Below are 24,048 nucleotides of genomic sequence, written 5' to 3'. Positions count from 1 at the left end.
GCTAAAGAATAATTAAAAAAAAAAAAGAGAAACGACATCCGTGCGACAATCGACGCCATTACTGTTCTGACATGCCGCAATAGCGTCGCAATCGAGTCGTTTAAAATTGCGCAAGAAAACATCATTTTTGTTCGTGCTTTCCAAGAGAACGAAATAGAAATCACTTTTAGAATCGGCGCACTTAAAAATCTGTTGTTATGTCTGACCCGGATAATCGCAAACTAAGCGATTTGAGAGTGATCGATCTGAAGGTCGAGCTCGAGAAGCGCGGCTTGGACAAGGGAGGTGTTAAAAAAGATCTACTAGAAAGACTTCACAAGGTATTCATCCAAATATTCATTTTCGCGTTATTTACGTTTGTTATGGTTTTATAGGCTCTTGTTGAGGAGGGACATGATCCAGAAACTTATCAATTCGATTCCAATAATGATAAGCCTAATAAACAGAAACGTTTATCTCAATGCAGTAAGTAATACTCCTAATTATTGTAAATAAGGATCTTAACACCATTTCATTTTAATGAACTAATTTTAATTTTGTAATAGATTTCTGCAATAAAATTTCTTAGTGGTTAGTAACACTATGATGCAGTCTAAAAATATTTAATACATTTATTGCGCTAATATATATTGTAAGACTTGTTGGTGTGAACTTAATAATTTTTGTAACATTTGAAACCTAACATAAATGCATTATTGCTTGTATTAACATCAGTCTTACCTCACTTTGCCACAGCTAAATCAACAATTTTGTATCGTGTAAACACATCATACCCTGGAACACATGCAAATAAGTCAAGAAACCTCAATGAACCCCAAGCATACCTTAATAATTGAGACTGATGTTATTTTTTTATGTGAACAGTTACAAGCTACATAGCTCTAGTCCAGCGGTCGGGGAACTTATTTAATCATTACCCCAAAATATTTTTGTGTAAGTTGATATTATCCATGGCGAAGAGCAAAAAAAACGAAATCACCTCTTTTTAGCATCTTTCATATTATAGCCCCCATGATAATTTTGAAAAGAAAACAATAACTAAAAATTTAATTTAAACATCATTTATTCAATTTATCAATGTTAGTTTTTTCGTCTAATAATACAAGAAAAATATCATATGAATTATAAAATAACAAGCAATTATCATTTATTTATATTTTCTGTGGGGGCGAATTTTTTTTTCCTCAACTGTATATAACAAATTGAAACCCATTGGGGTACAATTGAGGGTTGACAATTTTGGGTACTGTAACAAATTATAGTAATAATAATAGTGGTGGTACAAACAAAAATTAGAAAAAAAAGAATAATTGAAAACATTCTTTTTTCACGTTTTGGAGAAATGATGTTTCATGTTCGATACAATTGCTTCAAAATTGGGACTTTTTGATGTAAGAGCGATTTGAATACAGTCTTCGGCTAATAAACAGAAACGTTTATCTCAATGCAGTAAGTAATACTCCTAATTATTGTAAATAAGGATCTTAACACCATTTCATTTTAATGAACAAATTTTAATTTTGTAATAGATTTCTGCAATAAAATTTTTTAGTGGTTAGTAACACTATGATGCAGTCTAAAAATATTTAATACATTTATTGCACTAATATATATTTTAAGGTTTGTTGGTGTGAACTTAATAATTTTTGTAACATTTGAAACTTAACATAAATGCATTATTGCTTATATTAACATCAGTCTTTAATCAACAATTTTGTATAGTGTAAACACATCATACCCTGGAACACATGCAAATAAGTCAAGAACCCCTAGCACATTTTAACCCAGATATGCCCATACAAATTTGGTGGTTGTTTATGAGTAGATCTTCTGAGAGGTTAGTATTTAAGCTATACATAAACAAATTTTCTAAAGCAAATTAAAAATGTATTTTGAAAAATACAAAATTCAAGCCGTACTATACAGGGTGTATCTGAATGACTGCAACAAACTTCAAGGGGTGATTCTTTAGTGAATTTTAAGGGTACTTTGATATATGAACCATGGGCGAGTTTGGCTCCCCTAAGGAGCTACACCCCTTCAAAAAAGGCGGAAAATTTTGGTTTAACTTTTTTTCTCAAAAACCATAAACGCTAGGAAAATGAAATTTGGGGAATATGTTTAACTCATAATAGGGCACGTTTTGACCCTATTTGTACTTTCAACCTACTCTTCTAAGTTGCTAAACATAACCACCCCTGTTCAATTTTTGTCTAGATTTTTCTTATGACGGTGATAAATACATTGGAAATATTTTATTTAGATAGATGAAAATATTCTATAACTTTTTTGCCTCTCTGATGTTCTTTGAAAAGTTAATAGTTTCTGAGAAAAAAATTAATTAAGCAAACACTAACTGTTAAGCTGTAGGGTTGTTAATCGAAAGTTGGAATGTATTTTTAATGAAAAAATCTTAGTAGGCTTTGCAATCTTTGTCAGAAATATTTTTGACGTTTAAATGTCAGTGTTTTTCTTACTATTATCATTGTTCACAATTTTAAATAAAACAATAATAATAGTAAGAAAACCACTGATATTTAAACGTCAAAAATATTTCTGACAAAGATTACAAAGCCTACTAAAATTTTTTCAATAAAAATTCGTTCCAACTTTTGATCAACAACCTCGTTGTTTAACGGGCAGTGTTTGCTTTATTTTTTTTTTTTCTCAAAAAGTAGTCGTTTTTGGAAAAATTTTAGAGAGACAAAACAGTTTTAGGATACTTTCATCTACCTATGTAAATTTTTTTTAAATGTATTTACCATCTGCATAAAAAAATCTAGGCATAAATTGAACGGGGGTGGTTACGTTTAGTAGTTTAGAAGGCTGGTTGAAAGTACAAATAGGGTCAAAACGTGCATCATTATGAGTTAACCATATTCCCCAAATTTCATTTTCCTAGCGTTTATGGTTTTTGAGAAAAAAAAAATTAAACCAAAATTTTCCGCCATTTTTGGAGGGGTGTAGCTCCTTAGGGGAGCCGAACTCGCCCATGGTTCATATATCAAAGTACCCTTAAAATTCACTAAAGAATCAGCCCTTGAAGTTTGTTGCAGTCATTCAGATACACCCTGTATATAGTAGGGTGGGCATTTAAGGAGTAACAAATCTAATTGTTAGTTTGTGTATGATATGAAAGGAAACACTTCATGTATAGACCCTTTTCACACTTCAAACATCTAGTGGTGGTCTTCTGATGACAATGGACGCATCTAGTCTTGAGGTATGATGTAGTGGTCCCTGTGATCAAAACGAATATCTATACCTTCATTACGTGACGTATGTTCTCTTGAAGTCGTTTGTTTTTTAGTCTGCAATAGCAGTGTGGTTTCAATTCTTCTAAATTTTAGCTGCACCACTTCTCTTATGTAGTTGCCAGGCGTTGTGAACTGACATGTCAATACAATGCGCTATAAGAGGAAAATACCATTTTTTCCCTCTGACATATATGCGATAAAGGCTCAAATTTTGATCACATCTGTCGACACCTCCCATATTCGCGTTGTATAAATTGACTAAATGTGGCTGAGTTACCTGAATAATTTTCTTTTCGAGAAAATCTTCGCAGAATTAATTAGATTCACCCCTGCTGAATTTGAACATAAAGTAACAATACTATTGTCATGCCATTTTACAACAATTATATTTTGGCCATCAACTTTTTTGTAATGGTAGCATCCCCTTGGCTCTTTTTTCATTTTTTTTAGAATCCATCAGAGGACTAGCTGGTATACGGTTTTCACGAATGGTGCCTGTGCCTCTCAAATTTTTATTGGATAGAAGCTCTAATAGCGGCAAGATGGAAAAGAAGTTGTAAAAAAAAGGTGTATTGGTTCATTAGGCCATTTTTTCTTCAAAACGTCGGCATATTCTAGAACAACAGCAGGCCCTGCACCATACGCACTATACTTAGTGCTGATATTTGTTGACGCGCCTTGGTACGACTCGAACCAGTTCACATAGCCCAGTCGCGTTACCCCTACCCACAGTTTATATCCATATCGGATGGGTTTGCCATGAATAAACTGTTTACAGCCATGACGACCAAAGTATGGCTTCATCAACACAATGCATCTTCTCGCATATACTATTTTCTAAACATTTTTTATTCAGATGTTGGAATAAAGGCCTCACCTTTGCGAATTTGTCTCTTGCTTCTATTTTAGTTAGTATCTGCAAGATGAAAATGGGACATAATATATTCAAAATTATTTCGACTTACTGCTTCAGACACCAACTATTTTGACTGTCTCTTTCATACTCCGAGTACGTTCTCCTTCTTGGTACTTGCATATATCCACTGAGTAATAGTACACCTATAACGATTACTTTCGATTACTATTAGATCCAGTATTTCATCATCAAAGAAAAATGAAAATAGCTCCAAAGGACTTATATCGTTATCATTTTCATCTACTTGGCCATTAAAAATTATATTATTAGGCTCCAAGTCGTTATCCGTCCATTAATAACTTTTCCTTTTTTTTCGTATTTTTTTCTACCCTTGGTTTCTTTACCCTCAAGGCTGAAAGAGGAATTTTGTCGTCTGAAGAAAAATCGTCATCATTCTTTTGATTTTGATTCTGGCAGTCAATATTTCGGAAATTTATTTCAGCTGGAGCTTGAAGTTGTGGTCCAGGTAAATTATTTAGGTTTGTGGCATCCTCCTCTCCAGAATCTTCATCGGTTTGATCTCCGCAAGCATTCTTTGGTGGAAAAATGATAATAATAATAGAAAAATAGATAATACAATATATGCAAAACTACTTACCTAACAAATCGTACACCGTATTCCGCCATTAATGATATTTCACAAACTTTAAAAAAAAAACAATGAGAGTAATTAACACCTTTACGCAAACACTATTTCTTACTGAATGTCTGTGTGCACCCGAAATGCCACTTCGACTCATGTTCGGACACGCTGAGACATGTATTTGCGTGTACTATATGTAGTACGGTGGGCATATCTGGGTTAATAATTTTTATTAACATAGTGTGGTGTGGTCTCGAGAGACTGATGTTATTTTTTTATGTGCTTTACTATAGTTACAAATTTCCACATTAGAAGGCTCATTTTCATTGATTTTTTAGGATTTTTTTTTGGGTGGGCAGAATTAATTAGAATTTTATCGAAAAATAACAAAGTTATGCTGGATGCATTCAAAATGTTGTACCTACAGTTCTCCAATTGCGGGACGTGTAGCCATTTCAATTTTCATCTGATATCAAAAAGTTTTTCATTTTAGATTAATAACTTATTTTCTAAGAATATGAACCTCAATGCAGGTACATGTAACAAAAATTAAAAATTTTGCAGTTGTTGGAAAAATTTACTTAAAGTTTCACATTTTTTTTTACTAATTATGCAAAAAAAAGCACTCTTAAATCATGATATCATCTCAAAAGTTGGTTCATATATTTCGTAATTTCATAAAGAAACATACCATCAATTTTCATAATGATTGGTTCATTAATTTTTCAGTTAGAGTTCCCGCAAATGTGAAAAAAGTCATTTTGAGAAACACGCGTTTGAAAAAAAAATCGTTAATAATATACAGTACCGCTCAGAAGTATATGATAATTTGGTTTTTCTCACGTAACTTCTCTAATACTAAACGAATCTTCACACAATTATCAGGCAATAACGAGTGAATACAATTATATTCCAGAGGACACAATATATGCCAAAGCATAGAGGCGTGGCAAATTTCTTTTGAAAATCGATGTCAAGCCTAAAAATAACTTTTATTTTAATTTTTTGTTTTGCGTTATTTTCTGAATGTTATGAAATATTATACTTAAGAATAAATAAAAAGAAAGGAGTTCGAGATTTGTCGGAATTGACGCAGAAGGCCATCATATAGGATGCTCGATAAGGATGCACGCAGATGCAGCTCACCACGCAGATTTCATCGGTATTGAAGAAACTAAAATGATAGACCTCAAATCACCACCTGGAAAGCAGGAGGACAGGAAAGCGCGTTGCTGTACAGAGCGAACACGGCTCACGACGGTGGACATTGGGGGAGAATTGTGCAGTTCTGCCAGCGCCAACCGTCTACTTCGACGATCAAGAGGAGGTTGAAGGATGCAGGACTCATTGGTCGACGTCCGGTAAAGAAACCACTTGTTTCAACTAAGAACAGGAAGGCGCGCCTCAACTGCAGTCGGTAGCAGTGGGATAACGTCCTTGTGGAGCGACGAGAGCAAGTTCCTGCTATTCGGAACTGATAGCATTCGCCATCCCAAGTACCTGCTTTCCACGATGAAGCATATCGGTGGTTCTGTCATGCTGCTATCACCGGCCCTCTGGTTCGCATTACGGGCACCATGGACGGGCAGAAGTACAGGGACTGTCTGCAAGATGACATGTTTCCCTGGCCACGCAGAAACATGGGTCGGTGTTGGCTGTTTCAGCAAGACAATGATCCCAAGCACATATCCAGGAATGTTCAACTGGATCGCGCAGCGTCGAGTGGACTGGTGCAGCCAGAGCCCGGATCACAACATCTTCGAACCACTGTGGGACACTCTTTGACACAAGTTGACGGGCATTCGGGCCACTTACGCCGACGAAAAGCTCCATCCGCTGCAGGCGAAATGGGTGCATTGATCGATTCCATGCCCAAATGTCAGGCTGTGATCAATAGGATGAGTTACCCAATCAAGTACTAGGTTGCTCTACATGGCTGATCGCCGTTCACGATTGTTATGTTGATATTTCTTGAGTTATGATTTATTTTTGTTGACATTGCTTTATAGCATATTTTCGTATTTTAATAAAAATTATTTTTTAATAACTCAAAGTTGAAACGGATTCTTCTACACAAGTCTATGTCATGTGAAATACATTGCAAAAACTATAGTACAAAAAATGGTCTGCTTTCATAAAGCTTCAAAAAAGTTATGTGGAAAAAACCAAATTATCATATACTTTTGAGCGGTACTGTAAAGTAGTCACCGATTAATCCGCGATTTCAGCACCGTATATTAGTCCTTTTTCTTTTTCTGCAGCAGTGCTTTTCGGGCTTATTGACCTTCCTTCGACTTCAATGAACTACGATGATTTTGTCTAGAACTATTTGTTCGGCGTAACTGAATCTTTGCGTGCCTACTACAATTCCTGCTTCGTTCATGATCATCAGAAGAGATGAATTTCCTTCAATGAAACCGCGGCTAAGTACGATGCCAATTCAATGACTTTAAGACCAGAGTGCAAATGTTTAGGAATTAATTGCCAAATTGTGGAATTAAAGCTTTCATTTGCGTTTTGCGTGTGGCCACCTAAACATCTTTCCAGTAATTCATCCCTTGACAAATCTTCATATATATGCAGAATTTCCTGCTGTATGTCGGGATGCAATGGAGTAGGGTGCGGTGCAAGCTGCGTTCCAAGAGCTGTTCGTTTCTGCCACACGCACCATGGAACCTTCGTTTACGCAGTTCGCACCTTTCAGATACGAAGACATTCTCACTTTCAATTGCAAACGTACTCGTAGAAGCTAAATCAAATCTGACGCCAAACACAATAAACAAAAATGTGTTTCCATCCATAGTAACCAGGGCGTACCGCATGCGGCCCGCGATAATGACACCCATGCTGTAGCCGGGTACAGGCTATGGCAGATCGCTCGGTTCCATGCTCATAAAATCTAAACGAAGGCGAAGTTCGGTTTGTAATTTTGACATCATATTCTTGGATAGTTAAGCTAACGATTTATGCAATGAAAAAATTTTTTGAACCTTCCAATGTGGTTTCCCACCTTAATATTTTCGAACTTAGGAGCAGATTTGAGAAGAGCCTAGTATAGTGAATGTGGTAATGCACTTACAAAGTCGAGAATGAACGACCAGAATCCTGCAAAGCTGATGATTTTGTGTTGGTATCAAACCCAGCGCCTCGCCCGCAGGCGACCTCGGCGATTTGAGACGAAATCGTTCCTTATACAGGCTGTCCCGCAACGATTGTACAATACTTCACCAACGTATTCTCTGATCGAAAATAGACAAAAAAATTCTAATAAATATAGGTCCGAAAATGGACCATTTTCGATATATTCAAAGTTTTAGTTTCATAAGTTGACCTATTGTTTACATCATTAATTGTAACGACTTAGATGCAGTAATTATATGATTACCATGGTTACGATGGTTAAGATAAAGTTTAATAAATAATAAGTTAATTAATACAGTTCATTAATTATTTAACAAAACAAGTAACAAAGATTGTGGAAGAAAATCTTTCAACCATCATAAAAACAACGAATATTTAACAAATTGGAGGACCATTTACTTCTAAACACAAATGGATACGGTTTTTAAATGAACTTCTAATGCGTTCAAAGATACCGGGAATTTGTTTTACTGCGTCAAATGCATTACTGATTTTATTTTTCAAATCCTGCACATTTTGGACGTCTTTAGAATAAACTATTTGTTTTAAATCTCCCCAAAACCAAAAATCTAACGAATTTAAATCTGGTAAACGAGGTGGCCACGGGACAGAACCTCCTCGGCCAATCCATTTATTACCAAATCTGTTATTTAAGTATGCTCGCATAGCGCGTGCATAATGTGCTGGTGCTCCATCATGCATAAAGTAGCAATCTTCTAGAATTTGTTGAGGTAATTCATCAAATACCTCTGTAAGCTCATTTTGTAAAAAATGTATATAAGCATCGGCTGTCAATCTCTTTGGAAGAAAAAATTGACCTAATAACTGATCATCTATAACTCCAGTCCATACATTAACACTAAATCGCCACTGATGATGAATTTCTAGTATTGCATGGGGATTTTCATCACTCCAAACGTGCGCATTATGAATATTAAAAATACCGCTTTGAGTAAATGTTGCTTCATCCCTAAATACAATGTTTATGGGAAAGTCGACGTTTACTACCTCTTCCTGTATGGCCCACCTACAAAAAATCTCTTTTTTCGCCATCATTTTTTTTTAGAGCTTGAACGGTGTTGTAATGATAAGGATAAAGCAACTGCTCCCTTAAAATACGGTGAACGGTTGTTTTCTTGTGCAGAAATTCTTCTTCGTAATCATAGTAACCACTTAATTATTATAAAAACAAATTAAAATTCATGATGTTAACTTATGAAACTAAATCTTGAATATCTCGAAACTGGTCCATTTTCGGACCTGTGTTTATTAGGTTTGATGCAGTATTGTACAATCGTTGCGGGACACCTGTATACCTATTAATATTAATTATTAATAATATTAATATTAGATTAATAAAAATATCTATGTCAAGTGGTATTTCATTAGAAAAATTACAAGTTTATGTTATAACTCAAAAATTATTGCTTAAATAAAAAAAACAGATACCCTACAAATTTCTTCTATTGAACAAGATGGTTGCCCAGCTCATTATGCTTGTCTTGTACGGGATTAAATACAGAACATCCCGAAAGATGGATTAGGCGTCTTGGTTCAATTACGTGGTTTCCTCATTCTGTGGGCCTAAATTCCCTTGATTTTTTTATTAGGATTGCATAAAAGAAACAGTGTATTAAAAACCGATTGAAAATCTTGCTGAACTACCCCACAATATTTATACAGCAGCAGAAGAAATAAATGCAGAGAGATTTGCACAACTAGTAAAATCTGATTTTTTCTGCGACGATGCAGAACTTGTATTAGTGCCGACGGCAAACAATTTGAGCATTTGCTTTAGTTTTAAGAAAATAATGCAATAAAACTAATAATAAGTACATTGGTAAATAATTACTTTTGTTTAATTTTGTCTTTAGGTTAAGCTTATTCGAAACAGTCATTTTGCAAGACATCTTGTTGAAACCAAATTTTGTAGATTATTGTATTGAGGGGCACATCTTCTAACAAAGTTAAGGGGAAATATGAATTTTTTAAATAACGTGTTTTCTGCAGAAAAAACAGTTAATAATATTTTTTATGAAAAGAAAATTGGCAACCATTTTGGAAACATGACTAGACAGGCCATCTTCTTCCTGTTTATCCACTGCACTAATTGCACGTTCTAGATGACACAGTATACTTAGAGTATTGTAGATTTTTTATTTAATCCACAGAAAATGAGGAACTATTTTCAAAATTCATCTCCACTATCTTATTCACTTCTTATTCTGGTCTGATTCTGATTCACTTAAATTAAAAACTTATAAAAAGTGACTGGAAATCCTTCTGGAAACAATTTCAATAAAAAGATTTTTCTGAAAAGGGGTTGAAATAATGCCAAAATATCAGAAATGTATCTTTTTGTTGTAAAAAAATCTTTTTAATAAAAAATTATTGCACGGTATAAAATCGTCTATTATTTTAAATAAAATTAATTGAGAATTGCATTAATAACAATATATTTTTTCCTGTTTAAGTAATAACACTTTGACAACCTGTATATTAAAATTACAACCCACATTCTTATTGTTTTAATTTTATGATTATTTTTTTTATAGAAGATAATGAAATTGAAGAAGAACCACACGACGACGCGAATAAATCAAAGATTGAGAATGAACCAGATAAGGTAATCATACGTGATTATATTTACTTGAAACTTTATTATGTACTTTGTAGGAAGTAACATCGAAAGAAGAAAATAAAAGCACAGACATGGAATCATCAAAAAAAAGTGACACCACCAAAAACGGAACGGATGAGAAAGCGGATCAAGAAAAATCGAAAGAAGAGGTGAAAAAATGCGAAGATGCTTCCGAAGATAAAGACCTCAAAAGCGAAAGTCCCATACAATTGACTTTGGAAGAAGATGATGGTTTACATGATAACGATGTAAGATAAAATAATATTAATCAAAAAATAATTTTAATGTGTTATTTATTTAGGGAGACCCCCAAGATACAGAGCCGACAAAAAATGATGGTGACAAAAAAGAAGGTAAGTCAGTAAATTTATTTTTTATTGGTGTATTTTTGTCTGTGTCTGGAAAATTTCGCGAATACGTTTAAATGAATAACAGATGTCGACGTTGATTTTGATTAAACAGAAATTTAAATGAATTGCTTTAATATGACGGAAAGAAGAATGGAACAAAGTGAAAACGGAAGCTGAAGAGATTTTTTTTGTCAAGAAGAAGAAGAAGACGCAAAGAAGACATTTAGAGAAGAAAACAAAACGAAATATTATTGCAATTCGTTTTTATTTTTTCTGTAATCAGTTTTTAACGAATCGAATATCCATTAAACGCGTGTTTTTAACCAGTTTTACTTACAAGTGACGACATTTGCACAACAACAGAAAAAAAGGAGGTGAAGTGATAACCACAAAATAATTAAAAAAAAACTTTTCTTTTGATTTTTTTCTTACTATAATTTTTTTTTATCGTTTTTTGCCTTTATGCTACATACATTTTTTTCTTTGTTAATCGCACATCATGATATATGTCCATATATATATGTATGTATATATATACATATACTGTTGAGCAAGTGAATTTTGATCAGAGTATCGGGGCCTGCAAACTGAGAGTGAACTATTACAACTGATTTACATCGATTTGTTACCGTAGATGAGAAGATTACTTCAAAGGAAGCACCCAAGACGGCTGAGGATTCGACGGAAAATAGCAACCGTAACAACAACAACAACCGGGATGGCAAGACGGACGAGAGTACCGCTACCGATCATAGGTTGGTTTTCATCTTTAAAAACATTTCCACCACCGTCTTCCCTTTAAATAATTCGGACAGGACACCTTTCATCCCCTTTAAAAATTTAAATTGGCCGTCAACTACTGAAGCTGCCAATTCGGCGATGATGACGTCATCAAAAATAGAATCCAGATTATCCATATATATAATACATGCATTATATATATAAAATTTTTTTTTGTTTCTTGATGGACAAGATTTTGTTATTTATAGAGGGAAACGAGAAGATTAAGTTTTCCAGTTTTTAAGGATATATGAATCTTTGTGAGAAGAAAAGAGAACAAGATGGTTTTCTTAGATTGTCAGCAAAGAAATATTATATTAAAAAATTAAAAAAAGAAAATGAGTAAAGTAATTTAACGGTAAAGTATAAATCTCCAAACGTATTATTATTATCATCTCTATTTTATAATTATTATTGGTTCCAAGAAATCGATGTCTTTCAGGATATTTTTTTGTGTTTTCTTTTCTTTTAAATAGACTTAAACAGTAGAGAAATCCGATTGATCGTGTTTTGAGTGTCCTACAGGGTGATTCAAAAATAATTCTAACCTTTATAAGCATTGAATCATCCTCTATTTGATTGAGACAGGGTTGGATCTAACTAAATTATTCAAAAATCACCCAAACTAAATACACTGTTGGAAATAATTCACGAGCACACCCTGTATAATCTAAACGCGCGCGTCTAATGTCGCTAGAATCAATGATAAAAAATCGGTAGGTTTAAATACAAAGTCAGAAAATGTTGTTTAGTAAAAATCTTCCGCTTCAGAACATTTCGAAAAATTTTTATTAGAAAAATCGCTTCAGAATAATAGATCCTGTATATAAATTATGAGTTACACGCGAGAGGTTGTATTTTTAAAAAATCGCGTACATCTTACTAGTGTATGTACTTGTTGAATGTTTGATAAAAATTATTGTTTTTCGGGATCGAACCTATTGGCAAGTTGTTAATGGTAGCACTTTGGAATCGGAGGATGTTACGAAAAACTTTTACAATAAACGTTGTAGCAAATTTTATTCTTAACAATATTACTCTCTTGCACTTTTGCTCTTAGATGCGTCAATATCGAAAAAAATACAAAAATATGAAAATTTGTTTATTTTTCAAGATATTAAACGTTTGGGAATCGCAGCGTGTTACAAAAAAACTTTTACAATAAAAGTTGTAGCAAATTTTATTGTTAACAATATTGCTCTCTTGCACTTTTGCTCTTAGATGCGTCAATATCTATTTTACAATATTATATTTTGAACCGTTTTCAAATTACTTATGACGCGTACTGTATATATCAACGATCTGGCAACGTTGCTCGAGCGACATTGCCATATCGTTGGTATATACTTTTATACAATATGAGTAGGGTATTCCCATAAAGTATCATTTTTGTCGCAATTGTATTGATTTTAAGTATGATGTGTTTCATAATACTTTGTTAATATTTTGAAAATCGGTAGATTAAGTCGTATATCGGTAGATCTACCGATAAATCGGTAGGGTTGGCCAACCATGCCGCATCAACTCTCCTCCATAGCTACTCAACATCAACCGGGGGAGCCGGATAACGTTGAAGTCTCCGACCAATCATGTCCCAAACATATTCGATCGGATTCAAATCCGGAGAACGAGCTGGCCATGGAAGCATTCGCATACGGCAGTGGTGTGCATAACGTCGATCGCGATCTGAAATAGATATTTCAAATTTATGCTAATAAAGATATTTATGCTATGCTATAAAATTCGCAATATGCAAGAAATCTGCAATGACCATAGCTTTTAAAATCAGCAATTCTATCCGGGCAAAAAGCTTACAAAGCAGGCTTTTTAAATTATACGTAGAAGAAAGCGGCCACGAAGGATGTACTGAACTTGTGATGCATACTGAGGTCAGGTGGTTAAATAGAGGCAGTTCTTACAGCGTTTTCGTGATTTAATTGACGAAATTAAACAATGTCTTATTACAAGATGATATTTGGCTTTTAGATTTGTCTTTTCTGACAGATATTACAAGTAAGCTGAATGATATGAATTTAGAACTTCAAGGACAGAATAAAACAATTTTTGACATGATGAGTTCTGTAAATGCCTTTAAACAAAAACTAAACATAATGTTATCTAGAACGAATGATAAAAATTTCACTTCATTTCCCAATATGATGTCTCAATTAAAAACTATTGCTGATATCGATTTAAATCGGTATAAAAATGAAATTAAAAACTTAGTTTGACAATCGTCTTCAAGATTTTAAAAAAATTGATGTGGAATTTTTATCACTTTTCCATTTGATAAAAATATAAATATAGAAAAAGTGAAACTGTTTAACTTGTTCGAAATGGATGTACATAAGTTAGAATCGAAAATCATAACACTGCAAAACGATATTTATGTTAAAACAAGGGCATCTGCAGAAAATTTTTGAAAATATTTATCGGAAGACAAGTATACAAATTTTCGAAAATGTGTTGAGAATTTGTACTCATGTTGTGGTTCAACATAGACAGATAATCATTTAGAATCTTATTTGAGAAATGCCCTAAGTAATTACATTCTCAACTTTAAAAAGATTGTAGACTCACACCAGTGTCGAATAAGTCAAATATGTACCAATACACCTGGAAGCTCAATTTAATATCTGTATTAAGACTTAAAATATTAATAAATGAGTTAAATGAAATGATTTTGTATTTCATATTTTCTTCATTGAAAAGATGTGATATTATTATAAGCAGGTATAAATATTATATATTATAAAATTATATTATTTATGATAGGAGGAGCCAGTAGGTAAAAAAAGATTAAAAAAAAAAAGATTTTAAACCCTTCGGTCGATCTTGGCAAAACATTTATACAAAAATAAAACGAAAAAACTTCTTAACTTGCTATATTTAATAAATTTGAAGTCTAACTAGTTTCGGGGCTAGCCCCATCCATCCAATGTCAATAGAAGACTAATATCGTAAAGTGAAGATCATCAAAAAGGCAATTGAATGCATGTATAAAGCTGAAGGCGATATAATGCGGTGTTAAACGTGTACAGCAAATTGATTAAAATGGCGACAGCAAAAAAGCACGTTATTTTAAACGCTTGTTGAAAAATAATGAAAAACCATGTTGAACCCTTAAGAAGCGACTGAGGATTTATTAAATATAGCAAGTTAAGAAGTTTTTTCGTTTTATTTTTAAATAATTCACTTGCAACATGGATCTACACTCTAATTTATATAAAAAGTCGATCTTGGTCAAAAATTAGTGGACACCACTGGTATACGGTGCTCTTCCACAAAGGTCTGTGAAACACGCGCGATGTGTGGTCGGGGGTTGTCGTGCATGTATAGCAGACGTGGGCATCTCCGAACGTAGGGAAGCACAATCGGCCGTAGCACCTCATCTACGTATCGTTGACCCGTTATTGTCTGCTGTATATGCAGCAGAAGTGTACATCCACCATGTGTAATAGCAGCACCCCATATCATAATGTCCGGTTAGCGGTGGATAAGGTCTAGCCACAGAATAACCAGAACTGACAGCTTTGTCGGAACGTTTGATGTTTTAGATTGGCGAGTTTGGGACCTCGATGCTTTGGCGCCATGTATGGCTCCACTGATTCAGCCATTTTATTGGAGTTTATAATACAGGTTTATACGCTCTAATTTGTATCGTAAAAGAGTTATTTACACACAGCTTCTTTTTTTTGTATTTATGTTATTATTTTATTTAATAATATAATATATACACAATTTATATATAAAAGTAGAATTGCAATATAAAAATTTTTGTCCACGACTACCTTATAATATATACCTTATAGTTGAGTTTTCTAAAACAAAATGGTAGTCATTTTTCACAGAGTGAATAATAGCGGTGAATAATAATCATTATCCACGGGTAACCAACTTGACAGACTAATAATAATTATTTGAAACATTAAAATTTCAAAAAACGTCAATTTAATTCAATTTTTTAGGAGTTTCTAAATGTTTGACATTAAAAAAACCTAAACTAATTCGTTTTTCGTATGATTTAAGCATAAATTAATTAATTTTCGTAAAGAAAACGACGTTTTATAAAACTGACATTTAATTTTGACAAATTGTTGTGAAGTTGGTTACAGTCAGTAACATTGAATTTGTGTCACATTGACGTTTAACCTTTATTCAAAAATTTATTTAAAAATTAATTTATGGAATCAATTTCAATAGTCGTGGACAAAGTATAGTATTCTACTCGCATATAATGAGCTATTATTCACTCAGGTTAATTAATAATAAAAACTTAACCTTCGTGAATAATAGCTTTCATTATATGCTCATATAATAATATACTATTAATCCATCGTTATTGATAACTTTAAGGACAGAATTACACGTTTTTAGTAATTTACCCAAACAGTTAATGATAAGAAACATTATTTAATTATTTGAGATAGACGTACTTATATAAACTTGTGTATATATCATAAATAAATTTTAGGTTGGAGTCAATATGTCAAACTTTTATTACGAGCCCTAACAACTATATATTGGGCCAAAATAAAATGTGTATATAATTAACAAAAATTAAACAGTTGAATTTCTTTTAATAATTTTTTCAGATTAATATAATTTGATTATATAATTAACAACAATTTTGACTAATGAACAACACAAGAAACAAAATACATACCCTATTGCTTCTAATTAAACTAGAAAAATGTATATTTTACCTGACAACTTAATATTAGGACAATGCAAAGTAACTTCCATCAAAATGGAACAAATTAAGATTAAGTAAACTGTGGAAATAACGTAAAATGAAATGTTAAATTGCCGGTTTGTTCTAAAGCTTGTAACATTGTTGCTGTTGAGTAAATCTGTATTTATCAATTAAAATGGTGATTAAAAATTATTGTCACAATAAAACAATACGTGAAAAAGCAGACGAACTCAATATTCCTAAAAGCATAGCGTTGAAAGTAATTAAACATTATGGAGAAAAACTGGGCAAATTTTAGAAAAAAAGGGTAAAAGTTCAGGTCGTCCAAAGTTAGTTTCTAATAGAAATAAAAGAATACTTGTACAAATCAGCAAAAAAAGACGAAGAAATATTTGAAGACAAGTTACCGCTGAATGGAATAATAAAACTGGATTAAATATATCAAGGGAATGAATATATATATTATATTATATTTTTTTTAGAAAATTGTTGTTTTATAAGCAAAAGAAAAACCACTGTTAACAGAAAAACAACAGAAAGCCAGACTCACATGAGCAAAATCTAAACTGTCTTGGTCAGCAGAAGACTTTTCCAGGATAATATTCAGCGATGAATCGAAATTTGCAATAAACATGAGGCATTTCATAAAGATTGTTCAAAACGTTGTGTAAAATTTCCGAAGGGAGTAATCATTTGGGGCTGTATGACAGCTTCAGGATAAGGATGCTTTGAATTTATTGATGGCACCGTGAACGCCGCAAAATATCAACAAATACTACAAAACAGCATACTAGCAAGTATCGTGCAGTTAAATGTTGGTGAAAATTACATATTTCTGCTTGTCATACGGCCAAAACTACAAAAAAGTGGTTGGCGATCAAAATATTAATGTTCTGTATTGGTCTACCAACAGTCCAGATCTGAATGTAATTGAAACAGTGTGGCACAAAATGAAACAAACTTTGCGGAACAACCCACAACGGACATTGCCAGAACTTAAAGCCAAAATAAAGCAAATTTGGGATGGATTTATTCCTGAACAGTGTAGAACCTTAGCGAATTCGAGCGGTTATAAAATCTAAGGACGATGTTACTCCATATTAGAAATACAAATCGTGCAATGTCCCAATATTTAGATGTCAGGCAAAATTTACATTTTTCTAGTTTAATTAGAAGTAATAAGATACGTATTTTGTTTTTGTGTTGTTCATTAGATAAAATTGTTGTTAATTGTCTAATTAAATGATATTAATTTGAAAAATGTATTAAAACAAAATAATCTGTTTAATTGTTGTTAATTACATATAAATTCTATTATGTCCCAATATATAGTTGTTAGGGCTCGTAGTAAATAATAAACCGACGTAATATTAGCTCAAAATAAACTCCAATAAAATGGCGATTCACAAGGCCCGATTTTGCCTTTTCTGTCATTTCTGGTTATTCTGTGGTCTAGCGTCGACCCACTTGTGACGTATGCGGTGGTGCTCGGGTGTTAAGGCTCCTTAACCGAGTCTGTCACCGTAGATTTCGAATTACTTCCTTATTTATTAATGGATTGGATTAATTTATCATTTGTCATGTTTCTACAATAGTTATGAACCCGGGGCAAGAACAGAAAATGAAATTTGAAGAAAAATATTCCTTTATTTTTGAAAATAGTAAGATTTTTACGATTTTTCTTCTTGGTCCGGATGTAAAACAATAAAATAGAAACATTATTCCTGTAACAATTTTACGAAATATTAATAATAAACCCGTAATTAGTAATTTACGGTTTTACATTAAATTTTAATATTTTGGAATATATTTTACTTCCCGGATCTCACGAGCGATGATTAGTTAAAGAAAAAAACATGTGGGCTGGCTATGTGAATCTCCGGCGAGTGGTTTGTAACGTAAAAAAACCGCAGACATAGATAAAAAACAAGTTTGTAGACATAGTTCTTGTCTACCGACTGCATACTATGAAAGGGGAGGAAGCTTACTTTTTCTGATATCGTGCTATAGAATGTTCTGATTATCGATTTGCGCCTAAATACGAACCAAAAGTGTATTTTTATATTATTATTTTCTATAAATACAGGGTGATTCTCAACCTATACGCATAAACTTGGAGATTTACTACTCACGACGAATAATGACTAATAGGCGAAAAAATTTGTAGTAAAAGATTTTTTGTTTCATAGATATCCGTGATATTAACTATCAAGAATACATAGAACATTTTAAAATAACATCACAGCAAGTGTGCGAAGTGATTTCCCATATTTTCTATCAATTGGCCTCCCGGAATCCACAATTTCCCATTAGCGCGGTCTAAACCAGGGTGTTGGCGAATTGTCTGGGCAGCAGCATGTAAATGATTTTGCAATATTGGCTCAGTATTAACTTCCGTGACGTACACTTTGCTTTTTAAGTGACCCGACAAGTTAAAATCAAGAGGCTTGACGCTGGGCGATCACGGTAGCCAGGTCATTGGACCATCTCGACCTATTCAATTTCCAGAAAACACATTATTTAGATTTAGAGAAACTAAAAAACTTTTACTAATAATGAATAAATCCTCGAGTTTATGTGTATAGGTTGAGAATCACCCTGTATACTTTCAAGTAACACTAGGGAAGTGCCATACGGCGATTTTCTTGAAACTTGACATACAAGTAGGGTATGGAAAATATTATTGTCATTTCTGCCCGATCGCCGTTTTAAGGGTAGAAATCACCCTTTCCGATTTTAGAGATATGTTCGATTATTTTACGAATTATTTTTACGATTGTTGAGAAATTATGTCACTAGGGGTTTTTCTTCTATTTTCTTCTGGTTTACTTCTGTTTCAAAAACTGCAATAACTTGTGTGTACTCTGCAATGATATTGCAATAATTAAATATGCTTGGTGTTTGACATCAATGTACATGCAGCACTTCTTTGCGGTAACAAACGGCAACCCTTCACATTACTGTCTGTACTAATTTTAAAGTATAGGTCAAAAAGCTCCCTGATTCCTGAGAGGCAAGCGGACTCACGTTCAAAAAGCACCCCAATGAGATGAGAACCCTATTACATCCACGTCGTTCATCTGGGGTAGCGCTAACACTAAAAAAGATTTGATTGTTACATACATCACTACTTGTAGTGATGTGTTTCCATGATTCGTTACTGTTAGGGGTAGTTTTGATATTAACCGTTTTCAAGAAATTCGTCTTAAAATAGAAAATAAAAAATAAGGATATTTCTAACATTTTTAAAAATTTGTCGCAATTTTTAACAAGGGTGTACAATTTTTAAAAAACTGCGGTCGCCATTTTGAATTCTCGAAAACGGACATCAGATTCGTCACTAGCGACGCCAAAAACCCGTAGTGAAATGATTTCGCAACAATCGTAAAAATAATTCGTAAAATAATCGAACTTATCTTCAAAATCGGAAAGGGCGAATATTTTTCCATACACTGCTTGTATGCCAAGTTTCAAGAAAATCGCCGTATGACACTTCCCTAGTGTTACTTGTTAGAATTTGTAGAAAATATCTTAAGTCGAACCATGATTATTATTACCAAATTTAGGGACAACTTCATCCAGCAAAGAAAAAGAAATCTTATTTTTTGGTGTGGAGTCCTGTTAGAATGAATGTATCCAAAGTTAAAAATATTTTTCTATGACCACATGTTACCTGAACTAATAAAAAGTATATTATAAGTAACTGTTCTTTACTTTGTAACATATATCTATCTAAAAACCTAATTGTTACTGTCATGATAATTAAAGTTTGTTCTTATTAAAATTTCTAATAAGATAATTTATTATATTAAATTAAAACAGAAGGTTGCAAGCAACTATTTACTCATTTTGTGTTTCACCGATATTTAATTTATTATTTTTATTCAATATAAATTTAGTTTAATAAATTTTAGGTACCCACAGTTCTTAATTGTTTCAGGTTGTAAATACGTTATTCATAAATCTATTTATTCATTCCTTCATTGATAAAATGCATATTACCCAATAGGAAAACAGTGGGAATGTCTTGCCAGTACATGCTATCCTTTTTTGAACTTTCGTTTCTCTGTCGTCAAACATATTTTCATCGAGCGGTTAAGGAGCTTTAATGCAATCCGCTGTATACTTGCTTAAGTAACGCGATCACCCTTCCATTGCGCACAGAGTATGACAACAAACTGATCCCTCACACCATACTAAAAACGACCAGTATATCCCACCCACTTACTGAAGTGGGTGGGTAATACTTACTGAAGTGGGTGGGATATACTGGTCGGTATGGAGACTGCTCCATAGTGACGGAATATTCCATTTGGAAAAACTCGAAACTCGTCTACAGTAAACCTTTATGCTCCGCAAATATTATGGATTTATCTTCACGCGTTCAGATTATATAGGTGTGCTCGTGAATTATTTCCAACAGTGTAAATCGACAAGAATTTGCGGTTAATCTAACCCTGTATTGAAAGATTTATGAATTATTATTAATTTTTTGAATGGTACTTTGATTGAATCGTCCCAGAAAAAAAAAATAGGTTTCGTCTTTCAATATTCGCCAGCAATCTCTAAGTCCCCTTTTACTTTTATAGTGAAGCCAAAGACGCATCCGGTAAATTGAAACCGACCAGTGACTCGCAAAATCGCAACCTTTGGATAATGAACATCTCCCAAAACACGCGGGCCACCGAATTAAAACAAGCTCTTTCCGCTTACGGAAAGGTCGTCGGCGCAAAAGTGGTTATTAACGCACGTCATCAACGTCCAGGAGCATGTTGTTATGGTTACGTTAAAATGGAAAGCGTCGAAGATGCAAACAAATGCATCGAGAAATTAAACAACACCGAACTAAATGGGCAAATCATCAGAATCGAAAAAGTCCGCCCCGAACATCTCAACCCAAACTTGAATATCAATAAGAAATCGGACGCGACCAAACGACCAAAACACGATAATATTAAACATAACGAGCGCGATGAGGCCGACGATAAAAAACGTGCTGAAAAAAGTTCTGATAAACGACCTCCGAAACTCGAAGAAGGAGCTAAAGATAACTCAGAATATAAGTCATCTAAGGTAAAAAAAAAATTTTTGCGCAGTAAAATTAATAACTCTTTGCGCATGCCAAGAACTTTGATCCAACGCATGCGCAATAACTCTTCTAGTATCTTTATTTTTAATTTTTTTTAAATAGGAATCATCTCATGGTGGTAGCATTGATCGACGTAGTAGAGAACGTTATAGACGTCGATCAAAATCACGCGAAGATCAAAAAACATCAATTCAGCGTCGTGAACGAGATGTTTTAACGTTCGATAAGATCAAAGATGAAAGAGACCGTGAGCGCGCCCGCGAGCGCGAACGTTTCATGCGCGAAGAAAAACGTCGCCGTGAAGAAGCAATGCGACAACGTGAAATCGAACGTCGTCAACGCAGCGAGGCGTTACGATTGGATCGTGAACGCGAGAAGTTGCGCATCGAACGCGATCGTCTTGAAAGGGAGCGTGCCGAATTAATGCAATTGGAGCGCGAAAGACAGAAATTAGAGCGGGAAAAGTTGGAGTTGGAAAAAATTGAGCTTGAACGCGTCAAGTTGCGTATACAGGAAGAGGAGCGTCGTAAACGACCTGCGCCGTATCCCCGGGATCGGTCTTACGATGATCGGAAAAGGGTTGCCACCTCTGATCGACATTTTGATGAACCTCCACCTCCACCCAGATTTGAACCTGCACCACGTGATAGAGAAGTTCGTGGTGAACCAAGAACTAGAGAACCTCCAAGTTCATCATCTACGCCGAAATATAATTCTCAGTAAGTTAATAAATCCATGAGCAACAACCGGAGACGACATTTCGATGTAGCAGGAATATTTGGGGGGTTATAAATTTTTATGTATTTCCCTACATTTTTTTTTTTGAATTATACTGGGTGTAATTGCGAAGTAATTTTTATTTCATTTTTTTAGGGTGCCAAAGGACTCGAGATACGGTGAACATGAAAGAGATAGAAGTCCTCATTTCCGGTCTGTGAGAGAGGAACGGCGTTCAATGAGCGATCATAAAAGTGAGATAAGATCCCGTGGCGAACATCGTTACGGCGATACTTCAAGTGGTAACCACTTTTTTTGGCATATACAATATTGAATAATTTTTTGTTTTTCTTTAGAATCCAATCGATTTGAACGACCAAGCGGAAGTAGCACTTGGACAACACATTCGACGCCATCAAAAGTCTTTTCGAGCAGTAGTTCGAGTACGACGCCAAAAGCTTGGAGTAAGGACGCGTGGCGACAGGCTGAATCATCATCAACCGGGGGAGGTGGAGGTGGCGGAACTAGCGGGGAGCGATGGAGTTCTTCAGGTACAGCTTCGCGAAGTTCTGCGCAAATTTCCGGATTTACAAATTCCTCGAATCTGGGCAGTATGGGGCCATCATGTCCACCACCGCCCGGAATTAATAATTACGTGAACGATCGATATGAATACAAAAGCGGCATGAGTAGCGGTTATATAAGAAAATGAATGGGGAAATTAAATTTTGATTTATTAATTAAATGTAGTATTAAGGACTTTTTCTTTATTTTGAATTGTAATTAATTGATCATAACATTACCAGTAGTTTTAAAATGTTTGGGCTATTAATTGAATTTTTTTTCCACATAATTTGTTTTGATGTTTTTTGCTGTACGCTAAGTTTTCTATTTAATTGAACCTAAATTGATGGTATATGACTATTTTTAAATAAATGACTTCATCATTAAAAATGTTTTTATTTATTAAGCAACCTTAATATGTCGCTTCTTGCATCCTAACTTCCATCCAAATCCCATTGTCTCTAATAATTCCTCACTTTATCTCTCTTTGTCTTTCTGCAGCATCTTCGCCAGTACTCCATTTCCAGTTTTGAGATGCAAAACTCCGAACATATGGAACAATATTCAGCAAGGCAACGCAAATCTTGACATTTGCCGACGACATAGATGAGGTTGACAAGGTTGAAAACGCAGGCGGAGAAGATGGACTTAAAGATTAACCACGGCCGTTTTCGAAGATATCGGCCGACCACAACCCACCCATCAGGTATTTTAGAGTTATGGGAAATCTGATGAGGGGTTGCTTTCGGATGATATATTTTGTAACGGCTAGAAAAAGTAAGCACGGCCGTTTTCGAAGACATCGGCCGATCAAAAATAGACCGGCAAAGAAACTAGTATTGAGGTTCACGAAACCCTTTAAATTCACAACGTCATACTTCTAAAATACAACAGGTAACTCAATTAACTAACAAAAAAAAAACAAAAATTCCTGAACGTTTTAAACACACAAAATTATATCCTTGTCAAGAATTCAAATGTCCGATTTCTGGATTTAACTCGGAAGATTTAATTTTTAAAACAAAACACGGATTCATTGTAAAATCTGAAAACACAGAAGCTCAAAATCAAAAAAAAAATTTTTCTTTTTGTTTATTTAATTTTTTGTTTGTAATTTAAGTTGAAGGAGATTTAGATCCATTCCTAAACCCCGCCTACTAACATAATATTTTTCCATTATATAGTATAATATTCTAAGTACTGAAGATGAACAAATGCGTGAATGAAGGATGTTTTCCAAATGTACTAAAAATTGCAAAAATTCTACCAGTACACAAAATGTTTGATTGACCACCTAGAAAAATTTAACCTATT

General features: G+C 33.9%; 1 protein-coding gene across 4 annotated transcripts; it reads left to right on the top strand.

The window, feature by feature from the left end:
- The first annotated feature begins 197 nt into the window (after window positions 1–197).
- Window positions 198–23,124, top strand: LOC111419601 (Scaffold attachment factor B). 4 transcript variants are annotated; one of them, XM_023052441.2, is made up of 10 exons: window positions 198–320; window positions 375–465; window positions 10,453–10,523; window positions 10,574–10,786; window positions 10,840–10,891; window positions 11,523–11,643; window positions 20,954–21,437; window positions 21,556–22,172; window positions 22,327–22,424; window positions 22,527–23,124. In XM_023052441.2, exons 1-10 carry the CDS (start codon window positions 198–200, stop codon window positions 22,880–22,882), a joined length of 2,226 nt encoding a protein of 741 aa, XP_022908209.2. In that variant the 3' UTR covers window positions 22,883–23,124. The 4 variants fall into 4 exon arrangements, with proteins under 4 accessions (XP_022908209.2, XP_022908205.2, XP_022908198.2 ...); XM_023052437.2 differs by having other exon boundaries at window positions 22,327–22,469; XM_023052430.2 differs by having other exon boundaries at window positions 22,327–22,472.
- Window positions 23,125–24,048: the final 924 nt, after the last annotated feature.

Source organism: Onthophagus taurus, chromosome 8 (genome assembly GCF_036711975.1).
Source record: "Onthophagus taurus isolate NC chromosome 8, IU_Otau_3.0, whole genome shotgun sequence".
Classification (NCBI taxonomy): domain Eukaryota; kingdom Metazoa; phylum Arthropoda; class Insecta; order Coleoptera; family Scarabaeidae; genus Onthophagus; species Onthophagus taurus.
The sequence above is the reverse complement of the archived record's forward strand: the minus strand, read 5'-3'. Positions and strand labels throughout refer to the sequence as shown.